The sequence below is a fragment of the Gossypium hirsutum genome, chromosome D03 (genome assembly GCF_007990345.1).
Source record: "Gossypium hirsutum isolate 1008001.06 chromosome D03, Gossypium_hirsutum_v2.1, whole genome shotgun sequence".
Taxonomy (NCBI): Eukaryota; Viridiplantae; Streptophyta; class Magnoliopsida; order Malvales; family Malvaceae; genus Gossypium; species Gossypium hirsutum.
This window is the reverse complement of record NC_053439.1, coordinates 23,544,700-23,559,145: the sequence shown is the minus strand read 5'-3', so window position 1 is coordinate 23,559,145 and position 14,446 is coordinate 23,544,700. Positions and strand designations below refer to the sequence as shown.

At 31.1% G+C, this 14,446-nt stretch overlaps 1 protein-coding gene across 1 annotated transcript; it reads left to right on the top strand.

Annotated features, from left to right (window-relative positions):
- Positions 1–6,451: 6,451 nt before the first annotated feature.
- Positions 6,452–10,648, top strand: LOC107950688 (putative UDP-glucuronate:xylan alpha-glucuronosyltransferase 3). Its single transcript, XM_041089949.1, has 4 exons — positions 6,452–6,721; positions 7,713–7,922; positions 8,232–8,869; positions 9,354–10,648. The coding sequence occupies exons 1-4, from the start codon at positions 6,666–6,668 to the stop codon at positions 10,382–10,384; spliced, it is 1,935 nt and encodes a 644-aa protein (XP_040945883.1). The 5' UTR covers positions 6,452–6,665; the 3' UTR covers positions 10,385–10,648.
- The last annotated feature ends 3,798 nt before the right edge of the window (positions 10,649–14,446 follow it).

Sequence of the window (14,446 nt, the reverse complement as noted above, 5' to 3'; positions counted from 1 at the left end):
CTTATTCTTCTGCTTATAAAGGTAAGATGCTTGAAACTTTTGAAACACTTTTGAACTCCTCGAATAGTGACAAAGATCGTGTTGATGATTTAATTTTTGTAAAACACTTAGATCGGGACGTGCTTGACTGTCCTATTTTATTTATTGATGATCTATCTGTTTTGATGGTTGATAAAAAGATTATTGTTTTTGATAATTTTTATGATGCATGTGTGAGTGAATCTATAGTCCGTTGATTAATGCATGGTATGATTGTGCAACTCTGTGAACTGTGTGAACATTTTCAAATACCTACTTGTGACGATTACGTTTAACATTTGATTTATCACTCATGATTTATTCATGGTTTGTGGAAACAATTTGAGATGATTGAATGCCTTAAACCATGTCCATCTTTGTTTCAAATATTTGACGAGGCATTAGCAAGTAAATTAGCTTGTTTGCATGGTAATTTGAATCTGTCCATTCGCATGCGTTATACTTGTTTTGCTATGCTTATGATTGGACATCAAGTTTGTTTGCATTGCTATTTACTAACTCATGGTTATTCTTTTCAGTGGACTCAATTGCCATTAGTCCCGTTCGATCAAGGAAAGTCGAGTAAGAGGAGCTATGTTCGAGTGAACCAACACATCGACTTGAGAACAAGTCGCTTCGAAGGAGGGGCGATGATAGACCATGCCCCGAAAACGCCCTTGGTTCAGTTCATCAAGCTCCATTCGAAAACTTTCGCAAGCTGAATTAACTTGTTCCAGCTCTATGGAGTTCAATTCGAGCTCATTCTAGCTCGTTGAGCTTAATTCGCTTTTATTTAATTTCATGCATTTTTAATTTGCTGGAATAAATTAAATGAGTTAGTTTATTAAATTTAGTTCAGCTCAAATAAGTGTTAGAATTAATTTTAGTTCAGCTTAAATAAGTGTTAGTAATTAATTTGTTTAAATCTGGACAAATTTAATTATTTGTGTTTAATGTGTTTCATGCATGCTTTTAATATGTTTAGTTATTACATAACATAAATAAGTCTGGTTCATTACATCTAATTAATGTGTCTTGTTTTTTATTTAATATGTCTAAATTCAGTCGAATTTTACTTTGTCTTGCTGCTGAATTCATTGTGTCTTGAGCTCATTCAATTTGCTGAAAGACCAAGTTGGATCCAAGAGGCGATGGGCCTTTCCAAGTACTCGAGCGGATCAATGATAATGCATACAAAATTGATCTACCCGGTGAGTACAATGTAAGTTCTACTTTCAATGTGGCTAACTTATCTCCATTTGATTTTTCAGATTCGAGGACGAATCTTTTTGAGGAAGGAGGAATGATACGAGTCACAAAGGCCCAACTCAAGCTCAAGAACGTGATGGGCTCAAATTACCACAAGGCCCAATAACGAGGTCAATGGCCAGACAAATGCGTTCAAAACTAAATGGAACCATTCAAGAATTTATTAGCAAGGCCTTAGATCGTATACGAAGGAAAAAGAAAATCAAGATTCACTTTCTTGTTTTCAAGAAAATCAAGAAACCGAATCTTTATCCAATTTTGCTGTTTTGAGTGATTTCAAGAATCAAGAAAATCAAGATTTCACATCTTGGAAATCTTGGTCCAAGAAACCGAATCTTGCAGCTAAGGCGCATTGGATCTCAGTAACGAGCATCAACGAACCAATTTTGGTAGAAAACGGATTACAAGCCCAAGTTCTTGAAGGCAAGGCCCAATAAGACGTTCCAAGCCCAATCAAGAAATTTAAATTAGACTTAGTTGAAAATTAGGCCAAATTGTCACAGTGGCCCAATTTGTAAAATTTTAAATACCTAGTTTTAATTTTTAGACTTTATGATTTAATTCCTATGTAAAAAAATTCAGCCCAAGCAACCCATTAAAAGCCTTGGCCGAATTTCCCCTTGAAATTAGTAATTAGGTTTTTTTAGATTTCCTAATAGGGTTAGGAAAATAGTTAGGAGGCTTATATTAAGGCTTGGCCGGCCACCCTTAAGAAAAATACATTGAATTATACATTAAAGTCAGATTTTTTTTTTGAGTGAAAATTATCTTTGAGCTTTTCTAAGAATTTTCTCTTGAGTTTTCTTTAGAAGTAGTTTTAACAATCTTTTTTATTGTGGGAGCCATCTTCAGCCTTCTTCTTCCCATTGTTCCACATTGGAGGGGAGATTAGAGCCGTTTGAAGGGAGTTGTGAAATCTTTATCGATTTCAAGGCTTCTTAGGACTTTTCTTTATTTTTCTTGCTGTTTATTTCTCTTTAAATTTTTCTGCTTGTGCCGATCTATTGATTTACTTGTTTTGATCTCTTTGTTGCATTTCCAGCCATTATACTCTTCAAGAATCTGATCGGCACCCTTCTTGGCAGCAAGAAACGTTCCTTAGTCATCCTTTTTAATTGATCTTGTCGTCCTATCATCCTAACTCTGATTCAATTCGCTTTGCTGGACTTTGAATTTAATTTGCTGTTTTTGGTGTTATTCTTTTCAGATTCGGCTGTTTGGAGTCTCTCTTGAATTCAATTTCGTGTTCTTGGCTTCCAAGAATAGTTATTCATAAGTGTTTTTGATTCTTGGCTGATCCTTTATTGTTTTGGGTATTTTCGTTTCAGATCTAATTGATTCTAAGCTTAATTTCCTGTTTCGTTTCAGATCCAAGCGTTTAGCTTGTTCATAGGAGTTTCCCGTGACTTGACAACTCGATTTTGGTCCGCGCGCAACCCTCTATCACCTAATGATCGAATTGGGCAAAAGGTGTTACGCACTATCACTCTAATACTTTTAATATCACAAGTAATTTTATTCAAGAACTTGAATTTGCAAACTAATGTTTGAGGGTGTTGTTAGAATGTTTGATGCGTTTGGTTTTTTATATTATTATTTTTAAATAGTTTATTTCCTCTTTGGTCTTTTCATTATTCTTTGACGAGAATGAATTTCCTTTTAATTTGTGTCATGCTTTTTAGGGGCTATGTTTGGTATGGTGAAAACTTTCTTTTGACTTTCCAATATTTCTCTTACCAAGTATCTTTCGAAAACAATTTTTTTTTAAATCTTCTTTTCTTGTAATATTCTATCTTTCAATTATTATGTACAACATTCAAATAAAAATTATTTGGATATTTTATTCGATCCCTGCTTGTGTTTGTTGTAAAATTGTTTTGTCCTCTGTTTACTAGTCTCAATCAACTTAATAATCTTTTAAACTTGTATTAACATTTTGCATTAAACAAACAAAAATTGCTTCTCCCTAAAGCCATAAGTTTCATAAACAAAATGATTTAATTGTAATTGACTTGGTAGAATGCTTTAGTACATAATTCTAGCTAAGTAATTATCAAACGTGCTTCACCACATGCAATCGCATTAGAGTACAAAACTCTAACAATAATGAGAGAGACCAACACTCTCCAACTATCAACATAAAATAATAATAATTATATTATAAAAATTAAAAAGATCTCAAAACCTAGAGCTGACCTTGTCATTATTAGATAATTGAGATTTGTTAACTCGTTATTTATTACAAATCACAGGTGTTATTTATTGTAAGTACTAACACCTCAACCAACCAATCTTCTCTTTATTTTTTTACGGTCACAAATATAATTATTAGTTATAATTATATATGTTGGAACTTAAATTAATATAAATCTTAAACGAAAATATATTTAGCCAATCATATATTTGTATTATGTTTTAAATGTTTTTTGAACTGTAATTTTGTTTTAAATAATATATAATCATATAAATTTTTATCTATAATTAATTTATGATAAATATTTTAATATATTCATATATCTGTATTTTGTATTCATATATTATCTTTTACTTCAAATTACCAAACTTAAATGAAAAAGATACTTATTCTGTCCTTTAGAATCATGTGTGTTTTTAAAGATATAATATCATGTGTTTTAGTAAACTAGATTACCTTTCCCCACATTGTGGGTGACCCTTTTTTTTAATCTTATTTTATGCGAGAGGAAATTAATTTTTTTTAAAACAAACAATTTTTTTAAAAAATAAATTAAAAAATATTTTTTAAAATAATATGTTGAAGGTAAAATATTTTTATTTGAACAAGTTCTACTTCAGCGCATTCAAATTCATACCCTCTTGCATTAACAATAATGTTTATATCAATCGAATTAAAATTTAATCGGTAAAGTAAAGTAATTTTTTAAGTACTAATTATTTTAATTTTAATTTTAAATTAAACATAAAAGTGCTAAATGTCCATTGTTGTCACTTATTATAGTAGTTTTGATTTTTTTTTAAATATATGTGACACTAAACACTGTCATTTTTTTTTATATAAACTAAAAGTTTTATCATATCTTTATGTGCGTGGAAATCACGTATTTAGAATTTAAATTTATGTTTAAAAATAATATATAATAAATAACGAAAAGCATGGTTTAAAACTAATTAATAATAACACAAGAAATATGTACTATATTAATATATGCAATTGATTGATGTAGTAAAGTGCATGCATAATAAAATTAAAATGTAAAAAAAGAAATTAAAATAAGGATTTGATTGAGTGGTAAATTAAATATTTTACCAATGTTATTAGCATGGGTTCAAATTCTATTAAACGCAAATTTTTATTGAGTTTTTTAAAATAAAAAGACTAAAATACACTTGAATAACACAACTTATGTTTAATTATACTTGAATAATTTATTTTATAATTTTCCTAATAGAGTTGATGTCTAGTTGACTCGTGATACCAACTCAATCAATTGCTTAAATAATAGTATAGATATACAATTTATGAAGGTAATGAAGTGTGCATAATAAAATTGAAATATAAAAGTAAATTAAAATAATGTTTTGATTGAATGGTAAATTTAATGGTTTACCAATACAATTTGAACCCATGAAATATATACAGTATTAATATACACTTTAATTTAAGATTTAATATCTAATTGGTGTGAGTTCAAATTCCACTATATGCATATTTTTATTTTTATTTGTTTTTGTTAAAATAAAAAGACTAAAGTAACCTCAAATAATATAATTTATTTTAATTACAGAAGAACATTTATGTAATTTCACTAACTGAGTTGGCGTCCAAGTGACTTGCGACATCAACTTTGTTGGAGGCTTAAATAATAGTATAGATATAAATATACAACTAATGAAGATAATAAATTGTGCATATTAAAATAAAAATGTATAGAACACATCAAAATGAAGTTTTGATGGAGCAGTAAATTTAAGGATTGGCCAATTCAATTTGTGTGGGTTTAAATCCCACCATATATATATATATTAATTTTTGGAAGAAAATACTATTAATAGGAACCATGAACAAAAATAATACAAAGACTTGGTATATAGTACAAATGATAAATAAATCACAACAAACTATTGTACAAATGTCATGTTTGCACAATGATCTTAAATAAAAGGACAAGTTGATAGCATCTGCAGCACTTGAATAATTTAGAAACAAGCTAGAGATGTATCAACTTGATCAAATCGCCGAAATTTGTATCCTAGCCTTACCATAATCAAATCAACCTGGCGATGAACACCGATCAACCAAGAAAAAAACAACCAAAAGCTCCAAAAGATCTACCACATCAGTAATCCACATAAGGTCAAGTCTCAGATGGCCTATTCTCCTCATTATCTTGAATTTATTAACATCACTGTAATCTATTATGATAAAGCTACATTTACTTGCAAAGAAAATAGATCGGACAAAATAAAACTATGGAATTATGGAAAAAAACCAAGATAATATGAGCTGAAATTAAAACAATAAAGCTATGAAGAAAAAAATGTTGAAACCACGACCAACAACCCTAAAGGTCGACAAAGCAAAAATTTAGTTTAAAAAAATTGAATAGCTAAGGTTTTTTTATGAAAAGAAAAGAGAAATTGAAAATAGAATTAAACTTTGTAAATCAATAACATACCATACCTATATTATTACTTTCATTAGTTTTTATTTACATATAGTCTAAAAATAATATAATTTATTTTAGTTATAAAAGGATGTTTTCATAATTTTTCTAACCCCATTAATGTTTGGTTGACTTTTTATACTAGTTTAATCAAAGATTTAAATAATAATATAGATTAGATTATAACACAGTTATATTGTAAGTAAAAGAATTATGTAATAAATATATTTATAAATAAAATTCATATATTTTTCTAAATCTTATATAAAATAAATAAAAAGATTATAAAACACTCACAATATATTTGTTATTTTGTACAGTTTATTAAAATAGAGATAGATAAAAAGGTAATTATTCTTTATTATTCTCCTAACAGAGTTTAGAAGAAAATATTATATTAAATGATGGATAAATTCAGAAAAGAAGTAGACTACTAACTAATCAGTACATTTTTTTCTTGTCGTTATTGATGAAAAGGGACAAATAAAAATAATCCAAAAAATTGTTTGTTCTTTCAACTTCCTCTCTTCTAAGAATAAAATAACTGCCACTCCCTCTCTCATTTTCCACTCCCTCGAATCAAACACCAAAGCCAGCCAGCCAGCCAGCCAGCCAGCCATCTCTTTCTCAGGACTTTCAGATAATTTTTTTTTGAGTAAATGCTTTTAAAATCTCAAATTTATAAGCAAATGATATTTTCAGTTTCTGCTCTTCTCTGGAAAATTCTCTGAAACAATGAGAGGCTCTTCCATCAGTCCCAAAGAGCCCCGTCACCGCGTTTCTACTTTCTTGTCGGTTCCTATCTCCTCCTTTCTCTCTTCTTCTTCCAAATTTCTTGTTGCTGCTTTCATTCATAATACAAACCTTTTAATTTTAGTTGCTTCATCCAGCTTTTTAAGCACTGTTGTTTGTTTGACTTGAAAAACATGCACTCAGATCTGTTTGAATTTGGATGCGATTTTTTCCTTTTTTTTTCTTCTATTGTTTGATTTACGCAATAGTTATTGTAGTTATAGATTGCATTAGTTACCTTGTAGCATATATCTGAAGAAATTTCCTAGTATGGTAGTTGTTTTATTTATGCGCTTTACTTTTGCTTTATAGCTGTTGAAAAAATATCAGATACGAAGTATTGAGCTAGGCCTAGGCAGCACTCTCTAACTTTAACTAAATCTTTCAGCTGTTTGCATTAATTCTGCTTGTTTTAGATCTTATATTTTTTTCTTTTTCCTTTTTGCTGGTATTACTATTATTTCTGTGAATTATATTTTATTGTTAATAAATCTTAGAACGGGAATAAAAATTCTCCGAAAATATAACTGATATTTGCTAAATAAATGTAATAATGATGTTTCGACTTCTTTCTCTGATGAAAGCGTTGGATTCTTCAACACGTTTTAATTGATATTTGAATATGTGAAGTGTGCTAAGATTTGGATTAATTGAAGATTTGCATCCTGTTTTATAGAAATTTATGGGTTATGGAATGATCCATGGAGTGAAAGTTAGAAACGAGATCTTAAAAATGGAATATTTAGTGAAATTGTGAAAGCTAGAGGCAGCAGCATGATTAGTGTGCTTGTATCGAGCAAATACTAGTTCTTTTAATTTATCTCAATATTTGCATTAGATTTGCGATGGATTACATAATTCTGCTGTGAACTAAACTATAGTAGTCGAACTGCTTTCAGCGTGAACGACCGTGGGCTTTTTCTAATTTTGTCTTTTTCTTATTTGCTTTATGCGCATGAACTGATGCAACTCATAATTGCTTTCTTACAGTGAAGACACAAGCAGAAGGGGGTTTCAAAGAAACAAGGTTTTTAAAGATGTTGAGAAGGACCTCAACGTTCCCATCCGATACAGGAACTGGAATTGCAAGATATCTACCTTGAAAGCTGTGCTGGTTATAATTCTATTGGGAACTCTCTTCACACTCCTGTGCTCCCCTGCAGTTTATGTTTCAGATCGTCCATCCAATTCTGCATCCCGGTATATTCCACTTCTGCTCTATCTTTATGTTAATTGTTATATCATGCACACTTGTACTTTATTATTTTATGCTTGAAAATAAATCATGTGTGTTTGAGCATTTGTATATATAAAGCATGCTTGTGGGCATATGCTTGTGTCTGCATCCCGCTAGCATTGGGTGGAAAGTTCAATATATCTACTTTTAAGTTGACCACCTTGAATTCCTAGTACGAAAGGTCAGGAACAGTGAGTTTTCTTGCATATATGTTTAAGATTACTCTTGTTACTCTTCTAAATTTCTGTTATCTGAAGTAGAATTCTGTGCAGGTCTGGTTTTGTAGACAGATGGATAAGTGACAGTGCTGCCTATGATCCACGCTACATATCACTGTTGGATGTAAATTGGGACCAAATCTCGACTATTATTGAGAAACTGACTGACAGGGATGAATATCAGGGAATTGGCCTGCTGAACTTCAATAATAGTGAAACTGATCAATGGAAGCAGCTGTTACCAGATGCCGAGCACGTTGTTCTGCAATTGGACCATGCGGCAGAAAATATAACTTGGGAGTCCCTGTACCCTGAATGGATAGATGAAGAAGAAGAATTTGAGGTTCCTAATTGTCCGTCTCTACCTAGTCTTCAGGTTCCAGGAAAACCACGGATTGATCTTATAGCTGTCAAGCTTCCTTGTAACAAGCAAGGAAAGTGGTCAAGGGATGTTGCACGCCTACACTTTCAACTAGCAGCTGCAAGGCTTGCCGCATCTTCTAAGGGGATTCGCCCAGTGCATGTGCTTTTTATGACTGACTGCTTTCCCATCCCAAATCTTTTTACTTGCAAGGACCTTGTTGCACGTCAGGGGAATGCTTGGCTTTATACACCCAACCTGCATAGGTTAAGGGAAAAGATTCAACTGCCTGTTGGGTCATGTGAGCTTTCGGCTCCTCTCCAGGCAAAAGGTTTGTGTCAAAGTATCTTTAATACATTTGTTGCAAAAATTTCTCTCCTCTCAGTAAAACTGAAGCTGACTGTTTGAAATTTCTTTACTCATTTAGAATCCTTAGAAGCCTATTGAGGAAACTTGAATGCATAGCTATAACAATGCGTCAATAATTTTGCTTTAGCCTGTGACAGTGACTGAGTTTGACAAATGATTCTGTGACATCCTAAATACTGACCTAAATGATCTTGATTGACCTCTACGATAATTTTTCTAAGCTAGGTGGTAATGTAGGGGTACTAATTTTTGCCGTATTTTTTCCCATTTAACCTTTCAACTTTTTACTCTATTTCTTTTTTGTTGCTAATCTGGAAAATTTTCATCTTGGGATGATGAGTTGAAGTCCAGCACCTATTAATGGGTTCTTGGAGGCTTAAAGTAACTGTATTTTGTAGTTTTCGCATGTCCAAAAGTCTTTAAACTAACTGAATCGGTTTGAACAGAGTATTTTCATTCAGAGAGGGCAGGCCGTGAAGCCTATGCAACAGTCCTACACTCTGCTCATGTTTATGTTTGCGGGGCAATTACTGCTGCCCAGAGTATCCGCATGTCAGGTTCAACTAGGGACCTTGTGATACTCGTTGATGACTCAATCGGTGATTATCATAGAGGTGGATTGGAGGCTGCTGGGTGGAAAATTTACACAATCCAAAGAATCAGGAATCCGAAAGCTGAACCGGAAGCATATAATGAATGGAATTATAGCAAGTTTCGTCTTTGGCAGTTGACTGATTACGACAAGATCATTTTCATTGATGCTGACCTTCTTATACTTAGGAATATTGATTTCTTATTTGAGATGCCTGAAATTTCAGCTATAGGGAATAATGCTACGCTCTTCAACTCTGGTGTGATGGTCATTGAGCCATCGAATTGTACATTCCAGATTCTAATGGATCACATCAATGAAATTAAATCCTACAATGGTGGAGATCAGGGGTATCTTAATGAAATCTTCACCTGGTGGCATCGGATTCCGAAACACATGAACTTCTTGAAGCACTTCTGGGAAGGTGATGAGGAGGAGAAGAAACAGATGAAGACTCGACTCTTCGGAGCCGATCCTCCAATCCTTTATGTCATCCATTATCTGGGAAATAAACCATGGCTATGCTTCCGGGACTATGATTGCAACTGGAATGTGGACATTTTGCAGGAGTTTGCCAGTGATGTTGCTCACAAAACATGGTGGAAGGTGCACGACGCCATGCCAGGAAATTTACAGAAGTACTGTTTACTTCGGTCCAAGCAGAAGGCGCAATTAGAGTGGGACCGGAGGCAAGCCGAGAAAGGGAACTACACAGATGGTCATTGGAAAATTAAGATAAAAGATAAGCGTTTAAAGAAATGCTTTGAAGAATTCTGTTTCTGGGAAAGTATGTTATGGCATTGGGGTGAAAAGAACTGGACAGATAATGCAACTTCTACCCTATCACTCCCTGCTACCAACAAGGCATCTCTCTCTTTATTATGATTTTTTTTCCAAACATATTTTCTGTGCAGATCACGTAGTCAACAGTTCAATGAAAAATATACACTTTCGAGTTCCATTATGGTTATTTGAAGATATAAATTTTGAATTTCTTTCGATAATCAACAATTTTATCAAAATGCATAGCTATTTTCTGAGCTTTGTATGCATTTTTAGTTTAGAGGGTAGAGCTGTGCATGAAACAGGTTGGAGCTTGTATGTTTTTTTTTAAATGAATATAGCAAGATAAATCATAAAGTACTAAAATAGGCGTGTTTATAATTATTTGTTGGAATATTTTTTTTATGTGTTCTTCAATATTCATGAATGTCGAGTTTAGTTATATATTGTTCTAAGTTTTTTAAACCCAATAAAATTAGGATAATGATTATAAAATGATTAATGGAACTTATCACTTTCCTTTAGAAAAACTGAATATATATTATGATTTAGGTTTTTATAAAATTTTACGACCATCCAACCTAGACTTATAAATACTCATTTCAGTTGTTAGTTTTTCATAGAAAATCCAAAATATTCCCACTATATGTTATATACTATAAGATTTTTTGAATATGAATTGCCAATGGTTGGCCTCTTATTAAGATTGGAATTGCCAATTAGTATTGCAATAATATAGAAATAGATCCGCCTAAGAATAAAATCTTTCTCCGTTTAAGAGATGCTGATTTCTAGCACAAAAATCAAATTGAAAGTTTTACATTTATGTCTATTTATTTTCGTTCTGATTAAACGATGGAGACTCAAGATCTATAGTTTTATCTCCCATGTAGCGAAGTTATAATAATGTTTAAAGATTTAGCATTACTGATAGGCCTTTAGTAGATAGGCGTCTAGTAATGGGAGAATCAAATTGAATTAGAGCGAACTCCTTATTGTAGCATTAAAAATAGATATTGACTACAAGTTTGACTTCGATGGCCTGTAGATTAAGTTAACATAGTTGAATATTACCTTCAAACATCTCCCAAAGAATTTAATTGGTAGAGATATCGTAACGATCCAAAAATTTTCAATATAAAAAATTTTGTAAAGATTTGAAAATCGAAAATCCAAATTGTCATAAAGTTAAACTAAGAGATTTTCCTATTAGGTTATTTTTATAACTATGTATAATTGAATTTCCATTATTAAATGTCATTAAATTAGTTAGTAAAAAGGAATTATAAATTAAGGTATGAACTATTTTGTAAGAAATTGAAAATTAGAAGGGTTAATTTCAAGTGTAGAACTTATCTATGATATATATAAAAGTATGAGTTTGGAGAAATTTTTGAATTGACAATAATTCTTTTTATTATTAATTATATTATTCAATTGACATTAGAATAATAATTTATTAGTATTATTATGTGATAATAAAAAAATAATATTAATTAATATGATAATATATTAATGTGAAATTAATTAATTTGTTATCTTAAAATATAAAATGATATATTATTAATTAAGTAATTAATTATAAATTTAAAAAAAATTGAATGTAATTGGATAAATAAAAAATAATAAAAATTCAAGTTTTTTTAAATAATAAATATTATATATATATATGATTTTATTGTAAATACAATAGCAATTAATAATTTTAAAATTAATTTTTTTAAAATTAATAAAATTAAATGTGTGAGATTAACATTATATATAAAAAATAATACAATGAATTGATAATCTAATTTATAGTGTATAAATTTATTTATTCTTAGTTTATCTCGAGAGATTTGATTTGTGGAGACAATAAAATTTGTGGATTTGCATTCATTCTTAATACAATTTAGGCTTTTTCTTTAACTCTATATTGTCTACTCATTTAACATGTTTTTTCTTTCTACCGATTCTATATTGCTTTATGAAAACCATGAGGAACTAATCCTTCTATGGGAGATTAGCGAGTGAGGCTATGATCTTTTAACTATTTTATAAGGTTACTCAACGGATCAGCTGTTTGAGAAAGGAAGAATCTAAACCTTAGGCTTGACAACCCTAGGAAGTTATCAATGTGAGAATTAACCCAAAATTGGCATGGCCTGTCCGTGAACACCTTCACCTGAAGCTGGTCTAGACTATGAGGTCGTAAGATAAGTACTCATTGCTAACTCGTTATTTGAGTGGAAGATTGGAAGATCCTACTGGGATAACGAATAGTTGATTGACGAGAAACCTGAAGCGACAGTTAATGGGGATTACCGAAGCGAGCTAATCACCCATAATCAGATTTGATTTATTTCATCTTTCGATCTCTTGATTTTTAGTTCTTTATTTATTATATTTTTATTCTTTTTAAAAACTCCTTTTATTATTTTTTTGTACTATAACCGATTTAAAGTACAAATTAAATGTTTTAGTGTTTAGGTTAAAATCAATCTAACACTAGCCTCCATTGGGCACGATTCTAGGAGTACTTACCTACTCCGTTGTATGAAACAAACAAACACTACAATAAGCCTCTTGTAAGATCTCTTTATAATCTCAGAATTATTGAATTCATACATTTGATTTCAGAAATATAAACTATTATCCAATTCGTACCGTATAGGAATTGATTATTATGAATCTATTCCAGTTTAGCTAACAAATTCAATTTTTTTTCCTATGCATCTCACGAATTCTCTGAAGAATTAATAGTTTAACTCTTATTTCTATACTAATCGAACAAGCATAATTCAAGGTTACCAGTTAAACACTACCGTCGACACTGAATTTCTTCCATAATGTAGACTGATTTTAAATTGAAGCTTCTGTCAATAGAGTTTTCAATTGGTCAAAACTTTGTTGGCACTTATCTGATCAAAGAAATTTAATAGTTTTCTTGTAATGAATTCATCCTCGACAATACAATTATTGAAAGATTCTTAGTGATTAATCTATCAATATGTGGCTAAAAGACTTGATTTTTTTAGATTCATTAATACTGCGAGATTATTAATTAATCTGAAAAGTATAACCTGAACTCATAGTGTCCTTAATATATTTTAAATGTTCTTTTCGACACATCTACATCTTTAACTCATGATTGATAGTAATTAGATCTGAGATTTATCAGCAAGAACAATGTAACACTTTTTAGTCGATCGAATAGATCTTCAATACAGGACAACGATTTAAACTTGTCTTTCATTTTGTCACAATGTATTTTACTATCTATAATTTATGCACAATCCCATCATCACATCTTTCTTTTTCACAAACAAAATAGGTGGCCTCAAGATGATACATTCGATTAAATTAAACTTCTATCAATTAAAATCTCTATTGATTAATACTTATAACTAAATCTGAAATTCTTTTAATTTGGTTGTAGACATTCTCGTACAAAAAAATTGAGATCGAAGAAATTCCATCAAATGAACTAGAAAACCTATTTTACTCCTTCCTACAAAAACCTTCCCTTAGAAGGATCACGGTGCTCTACAAGGCATCTCTTCGTGCAACTAACGAGTTTATGGCTGAAAAATGCTGAGAAAGCTCCGCACCTAATAAGACAGATGCTACAACTGCATAGGTAATACAATGCCCCAAGTACCCAATATACTCCAAAGTAAATGAGAAAAAACCCGTGTAGTTCTTACAACAATAAGTATAATAATATGATTTTTAAAAAGCTGAAACCTATACAAGCATGCTCCCATGCTTCAGTCAAGAATTATAATCGCAACAAATGTAATAGCCCTAAGCCAAAGTGCATCCTTTGCAATCAAATGATATAAGATAGAGTAGACAAGAAGAACAATAAGGAAACCAAGGTAAAGAAGTCCAAGAGGTAATGCCTTACTGAACTCCCGAAGGTATAACTCGTTTGGGTCTGGTGGTTTTGGTAAACAAAACACATGATTCATTTATATACTATCAAAGCATGCAAATTTATATGCTCTCCGAACATACTCATCCACATCTAAGCCATTTTCATCAAAGATCATGCGGCATATAAAAAAGCATCTTGATTGTTAAGGAAATTGCTGATACACCAAAGAAATCCAGAAGGAAATTATCGCTCAGACACACTGGAACCAGCTGTGACATAAATGGCACAAAGTTCTTATGCACAAA